General features: G+C 39.1%; 1 protein-coding gene across 1 annotated transcript in view; it reads left to right on the top strand.

Moving 5' to 3' along the window:
- The window catches only part of LOC104969893 (butyrophilin subfamily 2 member A1-like), a 77,743-nt gene extending 64,472 nt beyond the window's left edge, over positions 1 to 13,271 (top strand). The window contains exons 28-32 of the mRNA XM_059880601.1: positions 8,798 to 8,818; positions 10,393 to 10,419; positions 10,921 to 10,947; positions 11,521 to 11,547; positions 11,726 to 13,271. Coding sequence (XP_059736584.1) covers positions 8,798 to 8,818; positions 10,393 to 10,419; positions 10,921 to 10,947; positions 11,521 to 11,547; positions 11,726 to 12,249 — 626 coding nt within the window. The 3' untranslated portion in view covers positions 12,250 to 13,271. The remainder of the gene's footprint in view (positions 1 to 8,797; positions 8,819 to 10,392; positions 10,420 to 10,920; positions 10,948 to 11,520; positions 11,548 to 11,725) is intronic.
- The last annotated feature ends 7,733 nt before the right edge of the window (positions 13,272 to 21,004 follow it).

The following is a 21,004-nucleotide window of genomic DNA, read 5'->3' on the forward strand; positions in this document are numbered from 1 at the left end:
GGAGCCTGGTGGGCTACACCTCATGGGGTCGCAAAGAGTTGGACACGACTGAGTTACTAACACTTTCGCTTCCCCTGCCATGTTATACTTTACCATCCTTCCCTTCATGTAACTGAGCTAAGACAGGCTTCATTTTGGCATGTGTTTAATGTACATTTAAACTTAATTTAATGTACATTTAAATTTAATTCAATGTACATTAAATTGAAATGTACATTGAAACTGTACATTTCAAATATAATATGTTTAATTTTCTTTACATTTATTTTCAATAATATTTACATAGCTCTTTTTATTTTGCAGAAGAATTTCAGAACGAAGCTGGCAAATTATTTCTGATGTTCTTTTATAGCCACAAAACTTTTCAAAATCAACACTTTTATGGATTAGCCACTTATTGGCTCACAGTTCTGAATGTCTCCCATTCTAACCTGAAGTTTTGCTTGTGAATTTGTTTCATATTTCTTTCTTCATTGTCCTTTCAAAGCATGGTCCAGTGTGGACTTTAGGTTCATACTTCCAATGCCCTTGACCATTTACTAAAGTCTTCTCTCACTTGTACAGATATTTTACATACCTTTTCCCAGGTTTATTTTCTTTCTTGCCATAGTAATTTTTTCTGTCTTTTCCTTGGGTAAGTTTGTCAAAGGTATCAAAAAGTTTTAAAAAACTTGGTCATATAGGATCACGCTGCTGCTGCTGCTAAGTCGCTTCAGTTGTGTCTGACTCCGTGCGACCCCATAGACAGCAGCCCACGAGGCTCCCCCGTCCCTGGGATTCTCCAGGCAAGAACACTGGAGTGGGTTGCCATTTCCTTCTCCAATGCATGAAAGTGAAAAGTAAAACTGAAGTCACTCAGTCGTGTCTGACTCTTAGCGACCCCGTGGACTGCAGCCCACCAGGCTCCTCCGTCCATGGGACTCTCCAGGCAAGAGTACTGGAGTAGGGCGCCATTGCCTTCTCCGAAATAGGATCATAAGAAACTGTAAATCAATATTTATTTATCTAACCAAAGTGACAATAAAATATTTTAAGGCAAATACAGAACATTTAGAAGGCAAAGAAATTCACAATCTGCTATCAAGTGTAGCTCAACATTCCAAAAATCTTTATTCTCTTAACAGAAAGAGAAAACTCCTGTCCTGCCCCAGTTCGACCTCAAGAACATAATTTATTTACCTAATAAATCCAATTCCACTCCAGCCTTAACATGTACAGAATTATTTTTTCAGAATCATTTTTCACAACTTTCTGTATCTACATTAGTTAACCCCTCCCCCGCCCCTCCTTTTCCCATTTAGCCTCTTTTCCCTGGTGACTCAGATGGTACAGAATCTGCCTGCAAGGCAGAAGACCTGGGTTCGATCCCTGGATTGGGAAGATCCCCTGAAGAAGGGAATGTCTACCCTCTCCAGTATTCTTTGCTGGAGAATTCCATGGACAGAGGAGCCTGGTGGGCTACAGTCCATGGGGTCACAAAGAGTCAGAAACAACTGAGCGACTAACACTCTGACTTCCTCATTTAGGAATAACCAGCTTTAGGACAAAATCATGTTTTTCCCCTTAACAAAATACATCCCCATTTTTCAAACCTTCTTTTCCTGAACCTCCTACTTTCCTTACATAGTGAAATGTTTCACTTGTCATCCCAGTAACTTTAATTACACATATTATAATCTTAACCCTTAAAAACCTTAATCTCTAGTGAAACTCAACAAGCACATAATTGTGAACTGTTTGTCATACTAGAATTTCTTGACTGGCAAACTTAAAAATATTCCACATCCTCTAGAAATATACCTCTTCTCATAGCACAATTTCTTTCCTCAGTGTGGTACAAAACACATGTCTAATAAATCAAGTCATCATTAGTTTTCCTCTCATAAGAAGACAAAGCAGATAAATGTAAAAAGGTTTAGTAGTCAATGTTCCATTATTTTATCTTAAATGAATGATCTTAGTATTCAGTGATTTCCCATTGTTTAACTTATCATAACTAAAATTTTATCTGGCAAAACTATTTTAGACATACCAAAACAATTACTCTTAGATTTCAATGAAAATTCTAATCTCATTTATTTTTATTTTATACTATATAAAAATATCATTACGCCAAGTTATTTTTCTTGCTGACAAACTTTGCAATAGAAATAACATGAACTTAATGACTGACAGTAAACCTAGGTACAAAAGGGTATCATACTCAATATTGATGACTCCAAAACCATGTCCATATCATTAAAAGCCTAAAGTAATTTTAATACCTGATATTAAATTAATTCTGATCACATGAATCTAAAATTATCTGAACCAGTTTCCTTTATATTTGATTTGTAACCATCTACTTTTAAGTTAATTAAACAGAGTTCTTTAATAATTTAATGTTGATAATACTATCTGAAGGTAGAGACATAGCATATGTATAATACACACATACGTATAAATTGACAGAACTATAGATCTCATGGCTTCATTTTAAAATTTAGTCATAAATCAAATATTAAATATAAATATTGTTGGTTCAGTTCAGTAGCTCAGTCGTGTCTGACTCTTTGCGACCCCATGGACTACAGCACACCAGGCCTCCCTGTCCATCACCAACTCCTGGAATTTACTCAAGGTCATGTCCATCGTGGAGAAGGCAATGGCACCCCACTCCAGTACTCTTGCCTGGAGAATCCCATGGACGGAGGAGCCTGGTAGGCTACAGTCCATGGGGTCACTAGGAGTTGGACATGACTGAATGACTTCACTTTCACTTTTCAGTTTCATGCATTGGAGAAGGAAATGGCAATCCACTCCAGTATTATTGCCTAGAAAATCCCAGGGACAGAGGAGCCTGTTGGGCTGCCATCTATGGGGTCACATAGAGTCGGACACGATTGATGTGACTTAGCAGCAGCAGCATGTCCATCGAGTCAGTGATGCCATCCAACAGTCTCATCCTCTGTTGTCCCATTTTCCTCCTGCTTTCAATCTTTCCCAGCATCAGGGTCTTTTCAAAAGAGTCAGTTCTTCCCATCAGGTGGCCAAAGTATTGGAGTTTCAGCTTCAGCATAAGTCCTTCCAAGGAATTTTCAGGACTTATTTCCTTTAGGATTGACTGGTTGGATCTCCTTGCTGTCCAAGGGACTCTCAAAGTCTTCAACACCACAGTTCAAAAGCATCAGTTCTTTGGCACTCAGCTTTCTTTATAGTCCAACTCTCACATCCATACATGACTACTGGAAAAACCAGAGCTTTGACTAGACAGACTTTTGTTGGCAAAGCTGTCTCTGCTTTCTATTATGCTGTCTAGGTTGGTCATAGCTTTTCTTCCAAGGGGCAAGCGTCTTTTAATTTAATGGCTGCAATCACCATCTGCAGTGATTTTGGAGCCCAAGAAAATAAAGTCTCTCACTGTTTTGTTTCCCCATCTATTTCCCATGAAGTGATGGGACCAGATGCCATGATCTTAGTTTTCTGAATGTTGAGCTTTAAGCCAACTTTTTCACTCTCCTCTTTCACTTTCATCAAGAGGCTCTTTAGTTCTTCCCTTTCTACCATAAAGGTGGTGCCATCTGCATATCTGAGGTTATTGATATTTCTCCTGGCAATCTGGAGTCCATCTTGTGCTTCATCCAGCCTGGCATTTCACATGATGTACTCTGCATATAACTTACATAACCAGGGTGACAATATACAGTTTTGGCATACTCCTTTCCACATTTGGAACCAGTCTGTTGTTCCATGTCGAGTTCTAACTGTTGCTTCCAGACTTGCGTACAGATTTTTCAGGAGGCAGGTCAGGTGGTCTGGTATTCCCATTTCCTTAAGAATTTTCCACAGTTTATTGGAGAATGAAATGGCAACCCACTCCAGTATTCTTGCCTGGAGAATCCCAGGGAGAGTGGAGCCTGGTGGGCTGCTGTCTATGGGGTCACACAGAGTCGGACACGACTGATGTGACTTAGCAGCAGCAGCAGCATTGTGATCCACACAGTCAAAGGCTTTGGCATAGTCAACAAAGCAGAAATAGATGTTTTTCTGGAACTCTCTTGCTTTTTCAGTGATCCAATGGATGTTGGCAATTTGATCTCTGGTTCCTCTGCCTTTTCTAAATCCAGCTTGAACATCTGAAAGTTCTCAGTTCATGTACTGTTGAAGCCTCGCTTGGAGAATTTTGAGCATTACTTTACTCGTGTGTGAGATGAGTGCTGTTGCACGGTAGTTTGAGCATTCTTTGGCTATGCCCCCTTAGAGATTAGAATGAAAACTGACCTTTTCCAGTCCTGTGGCCACTGCTGAGTTTTCCAAATTTGCTGGCATCTTGAGTGTAGAACTTTCACAGCATCATCTTTTAGGATTTGAAATAACTCAACTGGAATTCCGTCACGTCCACTAGCTTTGTCTGTAGTGTTGCTTCCTAAGGCCCACTTGATTTCACATTCTAGGATGTCTGGCTCCATGAGTGATCACACCATTGTGATTATCTGGGTCATGAAGATCTTTTTTGTATAGTTCTTCTGTGTATTCTTGCCACCTCTTCTTAATATCTTCTGCTGAGGAAGGCTTTCTTATCTCTCCTTGCTATTCTTTGGAACTCTGAATTCAAATGGTTATATCTTTCCTTTTCACCGTTGCCATTTGCTTCTCTTCTTTTCACAGCTACTTGTAAGCCCTCCTCAGACAACCATTTTGCCTTTTTGCACTTCTTTTTCTTGGGGAAGGTTTTGATCACTGCCTCCTGTACAATGTCACAAACCTCTGTCCATAGTTCTTCAGGCACTCTGTCTATCAGATCTAATCCCTTGAATCTATGTCTCACTTCCAGTGTATAATCATAACGGAATTGATTCAGGTCATACCTGAATGATCTAGTGGTTTTCCCTACTTTCTTCAATTTAAGTCAGAACTTGGCAATAAGGAGTAAACTTTCTAGTTTATAAATAAGAATTGAAATAAGTTAAATTTATTTTCTCAGGTGATTAAGGCTGTACTTCATGTGGAAAAGACATTTAAGATTCGTATTTGTTCTTGATAAATCCCTGAGGAGGTTGTGAATGAGATTTTTGGGTGAGGAAGCCTTTCCACCAATTTGAATTTAAAAAGACCTCCCCAGTTCCCTGCTGCCCAGACCCTTCCTCTAACTTTGATTTCAGGTTCTACTTTTTTGAGCTAATTAGGTTCAGACTCAGGTCATTGTAGGTTGTATTTATCCTTCTGATTCTTACAGTTTTGCTTTAAATTCCCCAAATAACAGGTCTACCACCTGTTGTTGTCATTTAGTTGCTAAGTCAGTCCAACTGTTTTGCAACCCCATCGACTGTAGCCCACCATGATCTTCCATCCGTGGGACTTTTCAGGCAAGAGTACTGGAGTTAGTTGGTAGCCATTTCCTCCTGCACGGGATCTTCCTGACCCAGGTATTGAATACCCATCTCCTGCATTGGCAGGCAGGTTCTTAACCACTGAACCATTAGGGAAGCCCAGTCTGCCACCTAAATGGTGTTAAAACATTGACTTGTCTTACTATATTTTATTTAACTTGATATTTTATATCACTGATAAGATTTCCAACTAAACTGAAAATCAAGCCTTCTATCTTCTAGAACTGTAGGGTTCAAATGTTATCATCCCTTAAAATTTGCACAAGGCATTTAATGAAGATCTTCTTTCTGAGTGCACAAATTAAACATACAGCAAAAAATCCCTATTACTGTTTTTATTAGCCTTAAATATTAGCTCTCAGTTTTATTTTACATTGTATACATTCAGGTGACCCTATTGGTTCCCTTTAGTATATGTAATTAATATTTCCTGAGGAACAGATTTATATGCCTTGTCTTATAATACCAGTGAGCACTGGTATTCTGGTATAATACCAGAAGCACTCCCCAGTGAGGCATAATGTCTATACCACAATATAATCAGGCAAAAGAGATGTAACAATCTTAAAATACAGAAACTCATTTAAATACAGCAATTTTTATAAACTTTGATCTCAATTATATCAATTTATATCTTTAACTTTAATTTTCATTAAGACCCCATTAACAAGCCTTGGTGTTCCAAGAGTACCAGAAGGTTTTCTTTTTATCCACTGACCATATTATCAATTTTTTAAATAAGTTCTTCAGCATCCTCAATGAGAGATTGAACCAAAGGATGAAGGCTCTTTTGTCAATATTTTAACTTGATTAATTGGCCTAATTTTTGCCCCAAGTGACCAACTGCTTATCAGATAGCTCTGTAATTATTCTTCCATGGTAAATAAGGTAAACTTATTTGGGGCCCTTTAATGCTGAGGAGGCCTCCATGGTGGCTTAACGATAAAGAATCTGCCTGCAATGCAGGAGCTGAAGGAGATGCTGGTTCAATCCCAGGGTTGGGAAGATGCCCTGGAAGAAAGCATGGCGACCCACTCAAGTATTCTTCCCTGGAGAATTCCCTGGGCAGAGGAGCCTGGCAGGCTACAGTCAATAGGGTAACAAAGAGACTGACAGGACTGAAACGACTTAGCATGCATGCACACCATGTTGAGGATCAATAAGGGATTCCTTTGGCCTATCAAACCTGAAGTAGTGTTGCAAAAAGTTTTTGCTTTAATCACATTAATGTTCATTTTTAAAATTCTGTTTCTTAATAACCATGGAAAGATTTCTCTTTTGGGGATGAGGCCCTTTAAAATTTGTACTTATTAGAGAAGAAATTTTTTGATTTTCCTTCAGCTTCTTATTCCTCTATTAATCAACCTAGTTAAAAGTTGATCTAATGTTTTATTAGCATTTGTAAGACTGATTGATGGGCAGCTGAGACCAAATATAAGGCTTCTCAAATTTTTTTATGTTAAACTAAGTGAGTTTTTACGTTACCCATTTCATACATATTTTTTATCCACTTTCTAATTTGTTTTTTTTTTCCATAGATGCCAATAAAATAGCTGTTCATAGTGAGAACTTTCTAAAAATTCACCAGTTTAAACGTTTCTTCAATTTAAAGACTTCATTGTCTGGCCATTGATAAGTAGAATCTTAATAGCAACTCACACCAATAAGACACAAAAGGTATCTCCACAAGAGAACAAAAAGGATGCAATCTTCACAAGACTTTAAATGTTTACTCTTAAAACTTGTCTAAGTAAAGGGCTATCATTGTATAGGCAGATGCACTGAAGGTTAAGATGACAAAGGCCTTATGTGTTGGAGCCCCTTGTGACAAATTTTTTGAGAGTTATCATGTAGTTAGTTGCTCAGTCATGTCCAATTCTTTGAGACCCTATGGACTGTAGCCCACTAGGCTCCTCTGTCCAAAGACTATCAGGAAAAAATACTGGAGTGGGTAGCTATTCCCTTCTCCAGGGAATCTTCCTGACTCAGGGATCAAACTTGGGTCTCCTGCATTGCAGGCAGATTCCTTACCAAGAGTTGGCATAGCCAGACAAAAAGATTGCTCAGAATCCTAGTCTATCTGACTGCCTGCCAAATTCTTGCCATATGTGTACCTTCTGGAAGACAGAGACCAAGCTCTCAAAACACAGAAAAAATATCTGAGAAGAGCAGGTAGAACATTTACATTTCAAAGACACAGGGAGAAAAATGCAAGTTCCTCCATAGCAGATTTTTTTTTTCCCTTTAAAGTCAGATTTCTGAAAAAATATTCCATCAAGCCAGCTTTTTTTAGCTGTGCATGCAAAAACATAATTTGGGTATGTCAAAAGAGCTTCAATTTGGCCATTTTGATAGTGAGATGTCCTTTAATTTGCAACAAAGCAAGTACTTGTATGTACAAATTCTATACTTACACGATAAAATCTTTTCAGTGTATCTCAATTGAGGATAACTTTCTCAGTGTCTTTCAATTGAGCAAAAGTTTCTCAGTGTCTTTCACCCAGGCATCTCTTCTTGAAACTAAATTTCAAGGAAAAACTACTACTCCAGCCAGAGATTTAATACCACCGATTAAAACTCAGGCACATCAATTAATAACAGGAGACCCAAGATGCACCCAGAATTATCTGGAACTCTAAGGAGGTAGACGGGCACAAGGGAACTTCATCTGGTACCAAAGCTAAAGGTCCTCGTGTTCAGGTGAAGGAGTTCAGGTGAACAGAGAAGTCTGTTTTTGGTCCTTCTGTTGTTGGTCACCAAACCAAAATTGTTGACTGAAAAACAAATGCACAAGCTAAAAGTTTCAAGTTCTATTTTATTGGGGACCTTACTCAGGACTAAAACCTGGGATACAGCCTGTCAGAGAGTTCTGAGGAACTCTTACAGAGAGATAAGGAAGGATTCAAGATATCTAGGAATTTTAACTGGGGAAAAAACAAAACAAAACAAAACTGTAGTGGACACATCAAGACTACTTCTAACAATAATTAAAAAAAAAACAAAAACAAAACAGGCATCTCAAGTAAATGATGTTAACGCTTTTCTACACTTGGCAAAATACAAGAGTCTCAGCTCACTGAAATTATTCCTTTGATATGCATCATTGATACTGGGGCCATGTATCTTGTTTTCTCCATCCTGAATCCCCTCAGGGTACATCATCAAGTTCTGATGGCTTCATGGTTGGCAACATTCATTGTTTACCAAAGTGTCAGGCAACATTTTTTGTCTGCAAGAACAAATTTTCACCATTTTTCCAATATAAAAATATTTGCTTCCTTGGTATTTTTCAGGACTTTTGTTTCTTTTTCTTTTTTTAAAAAAATTATATTAATCTTTTCTATCTACTATACAATGGAAATTTTATTTTCATTTTCTGTATTGGTTTTCTTTGAAATTTATACGAATTTTTCCATTATATTTTTCAGAACAACTCAAGAAAGAAATTGGTAAGTTTTATGGCTTTTTAAAAAAGATATGTTTCCAGATAAATGTTTTCCTCATTTCTTCACATTCACCTCTTACATACTGCTGTCTTTCTTTTGCATTCTTGTGAATTTCAAATTATCTTTTCCATTTTCTTTGACTTTCTGAACTCCTCCCATATTAAGTCTCTTAATTCTCTCCCCTACTTTTTATTCTTTCTCTTTTATCTTCCTTTTGACTCTCATAGCTTCATTATAAAGTTGGTGAAAAAAATTGGTGCGATGAAAGGGATTAGTCTAAGAAGAATGTGATTATTTCCTTTCAATAGGAAGTTTCCTTTAACTTTGATTTTTCCTCATGTGCTCTGAGATGGAGTCCCCATTTTTATATATATATTATCTTCTTTCAATTTAAGAATAGTATTCAGACTCCAAAGCAGCTGAATAACTTCCTCTTTTGTTGACCTTCTAAACACTTTGCATATACTAATGTCAAATGTAATATTGATACATTTTGCTTGACCATAATCTCCAGTGATCTAAGGTATAAAAATATTTTCACATGAATTTATATCATCTTTTCTTTCCAACCAAAATTATTAGTGTACATTCATTTTTATTTTAACCATTTAATAGTTAATTCAACAAATTTCTCTTCCTTCAGGGTCCTAAACATATCTTTTTCAGTCAGTCAAATAAACTTCATTGATATTATATCTCTAAATTCTATGGTTATTTTCTAATGTAATTCTACATTATTTTTAGTATCCTACTTCAAGAATTATTATTTTCTGGGGCTCCAAAAGGACAGTGACTGTAGCCATGAAATTCAAAGACACTTGCTCCTTGGAAGAAAAGCTATGACAAACCTAAATAGCATATTAAAATATGCTGTTTAGAGACATTACTTTGCCTGCAAAGGTCCGTATAGTCAAAGCTATGGTTTTCCCAGTAATCATGTATAAATGTGATAGCTGGACAGTAAAAAAGGCTGAGCACCAAAGAATTGATGCCTTGGAACTGTGTTGCTGGAGAAGACTCTTCAGAGTTCCCTGGACAGCAAGAAGATCAAACCAGTCCATTCCAAAGGAAATCAGTCCTGAATATTCATTGGAATATGATGCAATATGACTGATGCTAAAGTTGAAGCTCCAATACTTTGGCCACCTGACATAAAGACCCAACTCATGGGAAAAGACCCTGATGCTGGGAAAGATTGAAGGCAGGAGGAAAAGGGAACGAAAGAGGATGAGATGATTGGATGGCATCACTGACTCAATGGACCTGAGTTTAAGCAAACTCTGGGAGATGGTGAAGGACAGGGATGCGCCTGTCCATGGGGTCCCAAGGAGTCAGACACGACTGAGTGACTGAACAGCAACAAGGTGTCCTTTCATATCAGATTATATTCTTCAAATTTTAGTAAAGTTTCCAGATGGAATGAACTTCAGACATTTCTTTCATTGCTTTTGAAATGTACATTACTTAGCGAATTTCAGACACAAATATTGACAGATGCATAGCATTACTCACATCTTCTTTATGATGTTAACAAAATCTATTTATATATACATACATCATTGTATATTTTCTTTCAGAGAGGAAGAAGGATCAATTCAAGTCCGGTGAGTAATGAGTATCTCTCAGAAACCTTCACTGTTCTGCTTTTCTTAGAGTCTGACCTTATTATAGTGGGATAGAATGCAGAAATACAACAAAAATGTTTAGCGTAAGCAAAGCGGCATTGGAAGCATTATCTTTATAAATATCGATGCTTTCAATAAATTCTCTCTGAAGTGCAAGCCACGAATGACTCAGCCTGTAATTCTTCCTCTCCCCTTTCATTCATTTGTTCCTTCCTTCCTTCTATGCCCCTTCCTTCATGCTCCTATCCCCGCCACCTTTGTTTTTTCTATATTTCTATCTAACCTCCACCTGATCATTTTTACCACCATATTTGAAAATTGGAATATGAGGATATAGGATAGAAAGAGGAAGTTCAAAGGATTCAGTAGAAGAAATAGAACAAAGACAAATATTTCTTTTATTTGTTTGTAATAAAATAAGACAGTAAAAGAAACATGCAAGGATAAAAGTAAAGTTTTTTCTATTTTGTTCTTTTGCAGTATGGAGGGATATACCATTATATGCTGGTGAGCAACACGGGTTCTGATGAAGACAATCCTATTATCAAAGATATTTTAAATGAACATCTACTATGTGCAAAATGATTTGCTGAAAATCAAGGAAACTCCAGGGATTTATTTCATGAATCCAGTAGACTACTCATTATTCTAACAGATAATAATATGTTTAGAATATTACATTTTAGTAGTTTTATTGTTTTTAATTGCATATAATATTATCTTTTGATTGTAGGTAGAATGGTTACCATCTGCTAAAATCTGAGGAATTGAGAGTGAATAATATATTATTTGGTCAGACTCATCATATCCTATATTTCCTTTCAAACAACCTAAATAAATTATAAATATTTATCCTATATGAATTTTGGATGAGGAGAGCATAGGGTTGGCACAGGTTTTCAAGTCATACATAATTTATCATCTTGTAAAAAGAGGTTCAAGTATATAAAAAGAGGTTTGTTTGTTTTTTCTTTTTTGGTTGTCATTATTCTTGAATTAAGGAGTTTATTACCATAGTATTCTGGACAGACAGGAAACTCTGTCAGATTGTGGATTCTTATGTTCATTTGTTCCTTGCAGACTGGAGAAAAGAAGAGTTCCAGACTGGTGAGTCTGTAATGATCCAAGAAAGACCTAGCTCCTTGTGGGGTAATCCCAGGGAAGATGGGGAGGGCGGGTGTTAAGTGGATCTTCCCAGGGCCAGAGGAGCCCTCACAGAAGGGAGACTCTGACCTAAGCCTACTGAGACTCTTCCCAGAAACCTCATGAACTCTTATGTTTGCAGTAAATCTGACTCTGGATGCAGCCACTGCCCATCCTGCTCTTTTCCTGTCTGAAGAGGGGAGAAGAATAACCTGGCAAGAACCATGTCAAGATCTTCCCATCTCCCCAGAGAGATTTGCTTCCATTCCCTGTGTGCTTGGTCAGCTGCATGCCAGCTCAGGGAGATACTTCTGGGAGGTAGAGGTTCAGAATGCACATTCCTGGGACCTTGGAGTTTGTAGGAATTATGTAGAAAGGAATGGGAGGGTCATAATGTCACCACAGAATGGTTTCTGGGCCATTAGGCTCTATGACGGGCAGTACTGGGGCCTCACATACCCAGAAACTTCTCTTACTCTGAAAGAAAAACCCTGTAGGGTGGGAGTATTCCTTGATTGTGTGGCTGGAGATGTATCTTTCTATAACATGAAAGATGGATCCCACATCTACACATTTTCCAAACAAACATTTTCTGGTGTTATAAGACCACTTTTTAGACTTTGGTCCTCTGACTCAGGCCCTCTGACCATTGTCCAGGTGGAGTAGAATACAATGATGCTGTAATTCATATGCCTAACCTTCCACGATGATTAGAGTTCTCCCCACTAGACACAAATTCATTTTTTTATTCCTCCTTTATTGGTTTATTCTAAGATGAAGCTCTGATACACACACTGATGGTTGCCTCTCATATTAATTTCCCCTTCTTCCTAAGTTAAAGGTCTCTCAATTATTACTATGCCTATGACAGTCTAATAGAAAGATGAGATTTCCTAGCATCCCGTGCTGCTACTGCTAAGTCACTTCAGTCATGTCTGACTCTGTGCAACCCTATAGACAGCAGCCCACCAGGCTCCCCCGTCCCTGGGATTCTCCAGGAAAGAACACTGGAGTGGGTTGCCATTTCCTTCTCCAATGCATGAAAGTGAAAAGTGAAAGGGAAGTCGCTCAGTCAAGTCCGACCGTCAGTGACCCCATGGACTGCAGCCTTCCAGGCTCCTCCATCCATGGGATTTTCCAGGCAAGAGTACTGGAGTGGGGTACCATTGCCTTCTCTGCATCCCCTGCTGAATGTGACTAAATTATGACCAGTGCATTTTAAGATGAATTATTCTGTATGACTCTTTGGAAAAGACCCTGATCCTGGGAAAGATTGAGGGAAGAAGGAGAAGAGGATGACAGAGGTTGGATGGCATCACCGAGTCAATGGACATGAACTTGGGCAAACTCTGGGAGATGGGGAGGGATAAGGAAGCCTGGAGTGCTGCAGTCTGTGGCATTGCAAAAAGTTGGACATGACTTGTCAACTAAATAACTACATTCAGTATCAGCTCTGGAATGTGTTCTTAAAGGAAAATTATGTGATTTTCTTCTTTTCTCTAACTATTTGTATGGCTGGAATGTGGCATGATGGGTGGATCTCTAAGAATATCTCTGATCATGTAATATGATATGGATAGAAAAGAAGATATAATAGAATGATTCTGGAGTTTTGACAGCTTTATGAAACTACTATATGCTCACTTTCTGAATTACTTCCAGTAAGAAACAAATTTTGTACCTTTAAACCATTTGTGTGTTTTATTTTTGCCTGTTGCAACTGAATCCAATACTAACTCAGCATCCTCCCTTTAAGGATGGTAGCAGGTGACATCCACAGCTGAATATCCAGATGAAACCAGAAATGTAAAGTCCTGTACTTGCTTGCTCAGCTACTCCAGTGTGTCAGTCTCATTAGGGTCTTCCAATTTCCCCTGAATCTTCAGTCGCTCTTGATTTTTCTTCCTACCCTCTCCTTTGTGGTTACCATGGTTAATAATTTTAAATATTATCTTACTAGAGAGTAAAAATCTCTGGCCTCATTGCCCTTATATCACATGTACTTGAAAAAAACCTCCAAATATGGGTAAATCTAATTACCTATCTCTCATACTGGCAGTTAAACATGCTATAGAAATCCACACATATGAGCAGATGGTTCCTCTTTACGTGTGTGATTACCTATCACAACTTGGACACCAGCACTATCAAGTAATCCTCTCATTCATTAAAAAATCTACCTTCATTCAACTTCCAAATCTACTCCCACCTTATACTCAATATATGACCATGTTCCCATATTGAAAAAGAAAATTAACAATAATCAATTAGAAGATAATTATCTCATCTTTGTAATAATAAATATAACAAATCTAAATCTCCACCTCTCCATTACTCCTCTCTCACTGTGTTATTAACAGAAGTATTTCCCTTTCTTCACAGGGAACACCAACCCATCTTTATTCATTCTGTACAGTGCTCTCTGGACTTCGATCCTTCAGTTGTTCCTCTCAGACTTTCCACGAGCTTTTTCCCAAGAATCTTATGTTTTTCAAAATCTTGTCCACCTTAAAAATCAAAACAATACAATTTTCTACCAACTCTAGATCCTCCTTTATACTCTGCTTTCATAAATTTCTCAAAATAATTATATAAAAACTGTTTTTGTATTTCTCTGATTCCCATTTCCTTCAGAATATACTCTAGGTTATGGGTTAAACTGTATCTCCCTCACCACCTTTCCTAAATTTACATATTGAAATCCTTTACCTCCAGTACCTCTGATGACTTTGTTTGGAAATGGGGTCATTGCAGGTGTCATTAAAGATGGAGTCACTTTCATGCATTGGAGAAGGAAATGACAACCCACTCCAGTGTTCTTGCCTGGAGAATCCCAGGGACAGGGGAGCCTGGTGGGCTGCCATCTATGGGGTCGCACAGAGTCAGACACGACTGACGTGACTTAGCAGCAGCAGCAGCAGCATCCCTGATACAGTAAGACTGTTGACCTTAAAAAAGGGGGAAATTTAGACATCCACATAGGCACAAGGAGAATGCCATGTGAAGTCTGAAGTCTGCTTCCACAGCCAAGGAATGCGCCAGATTGCTAACAAAATACCAGCTGCTAGGAGAGAAACTTGGAACAGATTCCTCCCCAGCACCTTCAGAAAGAGCATTGCCCTGCCACACCTTAGTATCACAATTCTTGCCCCCAGAGCTGTGATATAATAAACTTCAGTCGTTAAGGTTAATTAATGTGTGATACTTTATTATAGTCTATTAATAGTCATAGCAAGCCAATGTACTCTTTTTTATTTTGTTTTGTTAAACACAATCTGATGATTTATTCTTTAAAAAAAAATAATAACCCAAAACCTGTTACAGAAACTCCAGAGAATTTCTGCATTTATATAAATTTCATGAAACAGTTGAAAACCAACATAGAAAAAAAGTTTTAAATTCTAAGATTGTAATGAATTTATGAAAAGTACTTAATTCTATGATAATTATATCTGTATTTCAGTGTTCATGATTCCACATGCCTTAATACCCATTGTTTCATGTTAAAGCTATCAATATCCTTAATTCCTATTTTACAGATGAGTGGAGTAAGGCTTTGATTATTTATATTGTTATAAATATAATATTTTAATATTTTCCAAAGTCATGCATTTACTAGATGCCAGAACTGGAACTAAAATCCTAGTCTTTTAACTCCACAAATCCAAGGCAACTGTTGCTAAACAAACTCACTCTTTTCTTATTTATATAGGCCAAAGCATCGTGATACATACACTTCATGCTGAAGACCAGTTACAGGTTTCTGATTAAAGAAGTAAAATCAACAGCAATGTGACCAAAGAGAGTTATAGTAAACATATGCTAAGTTGCTTCAGTTGTGGCCAACTCTTTGTGCCCCCATGGACTGAATCCCACCAGGCTCCTCTGGTCATGGAATTCTCCAGGCAACAATACTGGAGTGGATCGCCATGCCCTCCCCCAGGGGATCTTCCCAACCCAGGCATCAAACCCATGTCTCTTACATCTGCTGAATTGGCAAATGAGTTCTTTACCACTAACACCAGCTGATAAACTCACTTTATAGTTAAATGGTGGGTGTTAAAGCTCTTAGTTTAAATGACCACAAGCTATTAATTCTCAAAGTATGGTCCCAAGGAACATTAGTTCTGTGATTAGTCTCTTGATTAAATAAAGTGCTCAAATCTTTTCTAATTTAAAAATTATAAAATTCTATAGGTTGCTGTATTTTCTAGAAAGTGCTATTCTAAATTATTTCAACCCTAAAAGTGAAGCAGTCAAAACAAATAGAATCTGCCAGCTTGCCCTGCCCTATGGATTTTAGATTTGATAGTCCTCACAATAATTAAATCAGCTCCCCTACCCCCTCACAATAAGTAAACCATGGAAGCCAACTCTGACTCCATGATGGAACTGTTTCTTTGACTTGCTTTCATTGCTTTTGTTATTATAATCATACAGAGTGATTTGCCTCAGAGAATCCTGCTCCTCTGCCTGACTTAAACTGAAGTGCCTTTGTTCAGAACCCTGTCTACCTGCGGACAGCAGGAAGGAAGAAAATAACACATCCCCTGCCTGAGGCTTGCCAAAGGGGTCCAAAGAATTGGTCCTAAAAACAGGGGATGAATGTAGTGACCCAAGGATGAAAAAGCAGATAAAACCAAAAGGGTTTTGGAATGCAAGAATGGAAAAATCAGACCCTTTCCATCCTTCCCTCCCCTATATCATAACTATTAATGGATTTCAGGTCCTCCTGAGCAGTATAACCTGTCTCCCCTCCTACCCCATAGGGAGAAGGTATTTGCTTTACTCTTCCCACACCCAGTACACATGTCTCATCCAATCAGCAAATGACCCACAAGACACCTATCCCACTCCTTATACCCTGGGTATAAAAGTGGACTAAAGACCCCTGTTCAATGTCAGTTCTCCCTTGAGCTGGCCCGCTGTTCTAACGGTATCTCTCACTCTAATAAACTTTATTCGCCTCTAATTCTGCCTCATTTCTGGAAATTCTTTTCCAAACCACACTTGTACCATAACATTTTTTGTGCCCCATATGGGGACTTGGGGTTTCTTCCCTACCTCCTCACTTCTCCTTTCTCATAGGGACCCTCTGCAAACAGGCAAGTGCTGTGGAAACAACTGAGGAACTGGCCAGCATTACCCTCTTGTGTATTCCAAAGGCCCCACTGCTCACTGCACTCCAGTAGCTGCCGCCCGAATAGGTGAGGGTCTCTCCTTTAGATTCCTTTCTAACTAGTCCAACCAATATAGTGTGGGCATGGGTCAGGCACTTAAAAGCCATTAGGGCACCTGCCACATGCAGACTCCCACGTGAGGATAAGGGGGACATGGAACAGATCAGGCCACAAGGGCAACCACCCCCAGCAAGATAACTTCCATGCACGTGTCAGGCACATAGTGGTTGAAGCAAAACAGAGACCATTGTCCCCTGGCCACCGCCTCCCCAATAGGATTGTAGGGCAGATTCCTCAGCCTTCTTCCCTGTCACTTTCACTTCTCCCCTTTTGGTCTGGATTGATTTACAGGAGCCTATATGTTGCCTCTGAGCCATCCCAAGAGCACGTTCCATGTTTCAGGAAATCACCTAACAGTGAGCCAGCTGGTGGCTCCCAGGAATGTCTGTCTGCCTGGGTCAGCCTCACAGTTCTGTCACATGGTGCCTTAGCTGTCATATGGTGCCTTAGCTGCATGTTTCTCAGGGGCCACCTCTCACTTCGGATGTAACTGTTGGGATGGTTGGCCATTTTGTGCCATTAGTCACACAGAGAGATCACTGGGACCAAAGGGACAGTGTCAGCTGGTGACTCTCAGTACCCCATTCTATGGCAGGTGGGCTAAGAGTGGGTTCTGGTACATCCCAGGAGCCTCTCTCAAACTCACTCCTGTCTACACTCTCAGAAACTGGAAAATTTTGACCCTGAAAAAGGCTTGGCCCAATACAAATTGGAGGACTCCGCAAAACAGTGGCCTGTGAATGGCACACTAGCTTTTGCCAAAAACAGGGAAAGGACTCAGAATTTCCTTACATTCAGTCCTTCACAGACTTCAATCAGAATCCAGATTTGAGAGACTCATGCCGCATGTGTCTTTCTGTTGCCTCCCTATCTCCCATCCCTTTCTGTCTCTCTCCATCAGATTTCCAGGATTCTGAGGTTCCCTTTGGTCCAGGTAGCCCAGGGGATCAAATTCACCCATTCCAGTCCATTTTAGTTCACTGATTCCTAAATGTTGATGTTCACTCTTGCCATCTCCTGTTTGACCACTTCTAATTTACCTTGATTCACGGACCTAACATTCCAGGTTCCTATGCAATATTGGTCTTTACAGCATCAGATTTTACTTCCATCACCAGTCACATCCACAACTGGGCATTGTTTTCACTTTGGCTCCATCTCTTCATTCTTTCTTGAGTTATTTCTCCAGTAGCATATTGGGTACCTCCCGTCCTGAGGAGTTCATCTTTCAGTATCATATCTTTTTGCCTTTTCATACTATTCATGGGGTTCTCAAGGCAAGAATACTGAAGTGGGTTGCCATTACCTTCTCCAGTGCATCATGTTTTGTCAGTACTCTCTACCATGACCCATATGTCTTGCATGGCCCACACAGAATGTCTCATAGTTTCGATGACTAAGAAAGGCTTTGGCTCATGTGATTGGTTTGATTAGTTGGATCCAACATCTGTTGAATCATTGGGAAAGCAAGAGAATACAAAAAAAAAAAAAAAAAAAGCATCTACTTATGCTTTTTTGATTAAGCCAAATCTTTGACTGTGTGGATCTCAAATAACTGTGGAAAAGTCTTCAAGAGATGGGAATACCAAACCATCTTACTGCCTTCTGAGAAATATGTATCCAGGACAAGAAGCAACAGTTAGAACCAGACATGAAACAACAAACTGGTTTCAAATTGGGAAAGGAGTACATCAAGGCTGTATATTGTCACCCTGTTTATTTAACTTATAGGCAAAGTTCATTTCATTTCAGTTCAGTCACTCAGTCGTGTCCAACTCTTTGTGACCGCATGAACTGCAGCACGCCAGGCCTCCGTGTCCATCATAAACTCCCGGAGTCCGCCCAAACCCATGTCCATTGAGTCGGTGATGCCATCCAACTATCTCATCCTCTGTCATCCCCTTTTCCTCCTGCCCTCAATCTTTACAAGCATCAGGATTTTTTCAAATGAGCCAGCTCTTCGCATCAAATGGCCAAAGTATTGGAGTTTCAGCCTCAGCATCAGTGTTTCCAATGAATATTCAGGACTGATTTCCTTTAGGATGGACTCATTGGATCTCCTTGCAGTCCAAGGGACTCTCAAGAGTCATCTCCAACACCCAGTTCAAAAGCATCAATTCTTCTGTGCTCAGCTTTCTTTATAGTCCAACTCTCACATCCATACTGCTGAAAAAACCAAAGCCTTGACTACATGGACCTTTGTTGGCAAAGTAATGTCTCTGCATTTTAATATGCTGTCAGGTTTGATCATAACTTTCCTTCCAAGGAGTAGGTGTCTTTAAATTTCATGGCTACAGTCACCATCTGCAGTGATTTTGGAGCCCAGAAAAATAGTCAGCCACTGATTCCACCGTTTCCCCGTCTATTTGCCATGAAGTGATGGGACCAGATGCCATGATCTTAGTTTTCTGAATGTTAAGCTTTAAGCCAACTTTTTCACTCTCCTCTTTCACTTTCATCAAAAGGTTCTTTAGTTCTTCTTCACTTTCTGCCATAAGGGTGGTGTCATCTGCATATCTGAGGTTATTGATATTTCTTCCGGCAATCTTGTTTCCAGCTTGTGCTTCTTTCAGCCCAGCGTTTCTCATGATGTACTCTGCATATAAATTAAATAAGCAGGGTGACAATATACAGCCTTGACGTATTCCTTTTCCTATTTGGAACCTGTCTGTTGTTCCATGCCTAGCTCTAACTGTTGTTTCCTGACCTGCATACAGGTTTCTCAAGACGCAGTTCAGGTGGTCTGGTATTCCTGTCTCTTTCAGAATTTTCCAGTTTATTTTGATCCACACAGTCAAAGGCTTTGGCATAGTCAATAAAGCAGAAATAGATGTTTTTTTTCCTGGAACTCTCTTACTTTTTCCATGATCCAATGGATGTTGGCAATTTGATCTCTGGTTCCTCTGCCTTTTCTAAAACCAGCTTGAACATCTGGAATTTCATGGTTGATGTATTGCTGAAGCCTGGCTTGGAGAATTTTAAGCATCACTTTACTAGCATGTGAGATGAACACAATTGTGTGGTAGTTTGAGCATTCTTTGGCATTGCCTTCCTTTGGCATTGGAATGAAAACTGACCTTTTCCAGTCCTGTGGCCACTGCTGAGTTTTCCAAATTTGCAGGCATATTGAGTGCAGCACTTTCACAGCATCATCTTTTAGGATTTGAAATAGCTCAGCTGGAATTCCATCACCTCCACTAGCTTTGTTCATAGTAATGCTTTCTGAGGCCCACTTGACTTCACATTCTAGGATGTCTGTCTCTAGGTGAGTGATCACACCATCTTGATTATCTGGGTCATGAAGATCTTCTTTGTACAGTTCTTCTGTGTATTCTTGCCACCTCTTTTTAATATCTTTTGCTTCTGTTAGGTCTATACCATTTCTGTCCTTTATCAAGACCATCTTTGTATGAAATGTTCCCTTGGTATCTCTAATTTTCTTGAAGAGATCTCTAGTTTTTCTCGTTCTATTGTTTTCCTCTATTCCTTAGCATTGATCGCTCAGGAAGGCTTTCTTATCTCTCCTTGATATTCTTTGGAACTCTGCATTCAAATGGATATATCTTTCCTTTTCTCCTTTGCTTTTCACTTCCCTTCTTTTCATACCTATTTGTAAGGCAGCCATTTTGCTTTTTTGCATTTCTTTTTGGGGGGATGGTCTTGATCCCTGTCTCCTGTATAATGTCATGAACCTCCATCCATATGCAGAGTATATCATGCAAAATGCAGGCTGGATAAAGCACAAGCTGGAATCAAGACTTCCAGGAGAAATATCAATAACCTTAGATATGTAGATGATGCCACCCTTATGGCAGAAAGCAATGAAGAACTAAAGAGCCTTTGATGAAAGTGAAACAGGAGAGTGAAAAAGTTGGCTTAAAACTCAACTCAATTTAGAGGAGGTCCTAAGATGGCAGAGGAAGTGGATGGGGAGACCACTTTCATCCCCACAAATTCATCAAAAGATCATTTGAATGATGAGCAATTTCCACAAAATAACTTTTGAACTCTGACGGATGAACCAGGCACCCAGAAAGACAGCCCATTCTCTTCAAAATGAGGTAGGACAAAATATAAAAGACAAAAAAAGAGACAAAAGATTTAGGGATGGAGACCCATTCTGAGGAAGTAGTAAGTAGTAAAGGAGGAGAAGTTTCCGAACACCAGGAAACCATTTCCTG

The sequence above is a fragment of the Bos taurus genome, chromosome 23, assembly GCF_002263795.3.
Source record: "Bos taurus isolate L1 Dominette 01449 registration number 42190680 breed Hereford chromosome 23, ARS-UCD2.0, whole genome shotgun sequence".
Taxonomy (NCBI): domain Eukaryota; kingdom Metazoa; phylum Chordata; class Mammalia; order Artiodactyla; family Bovidae; genus Bos; species Bos taurus.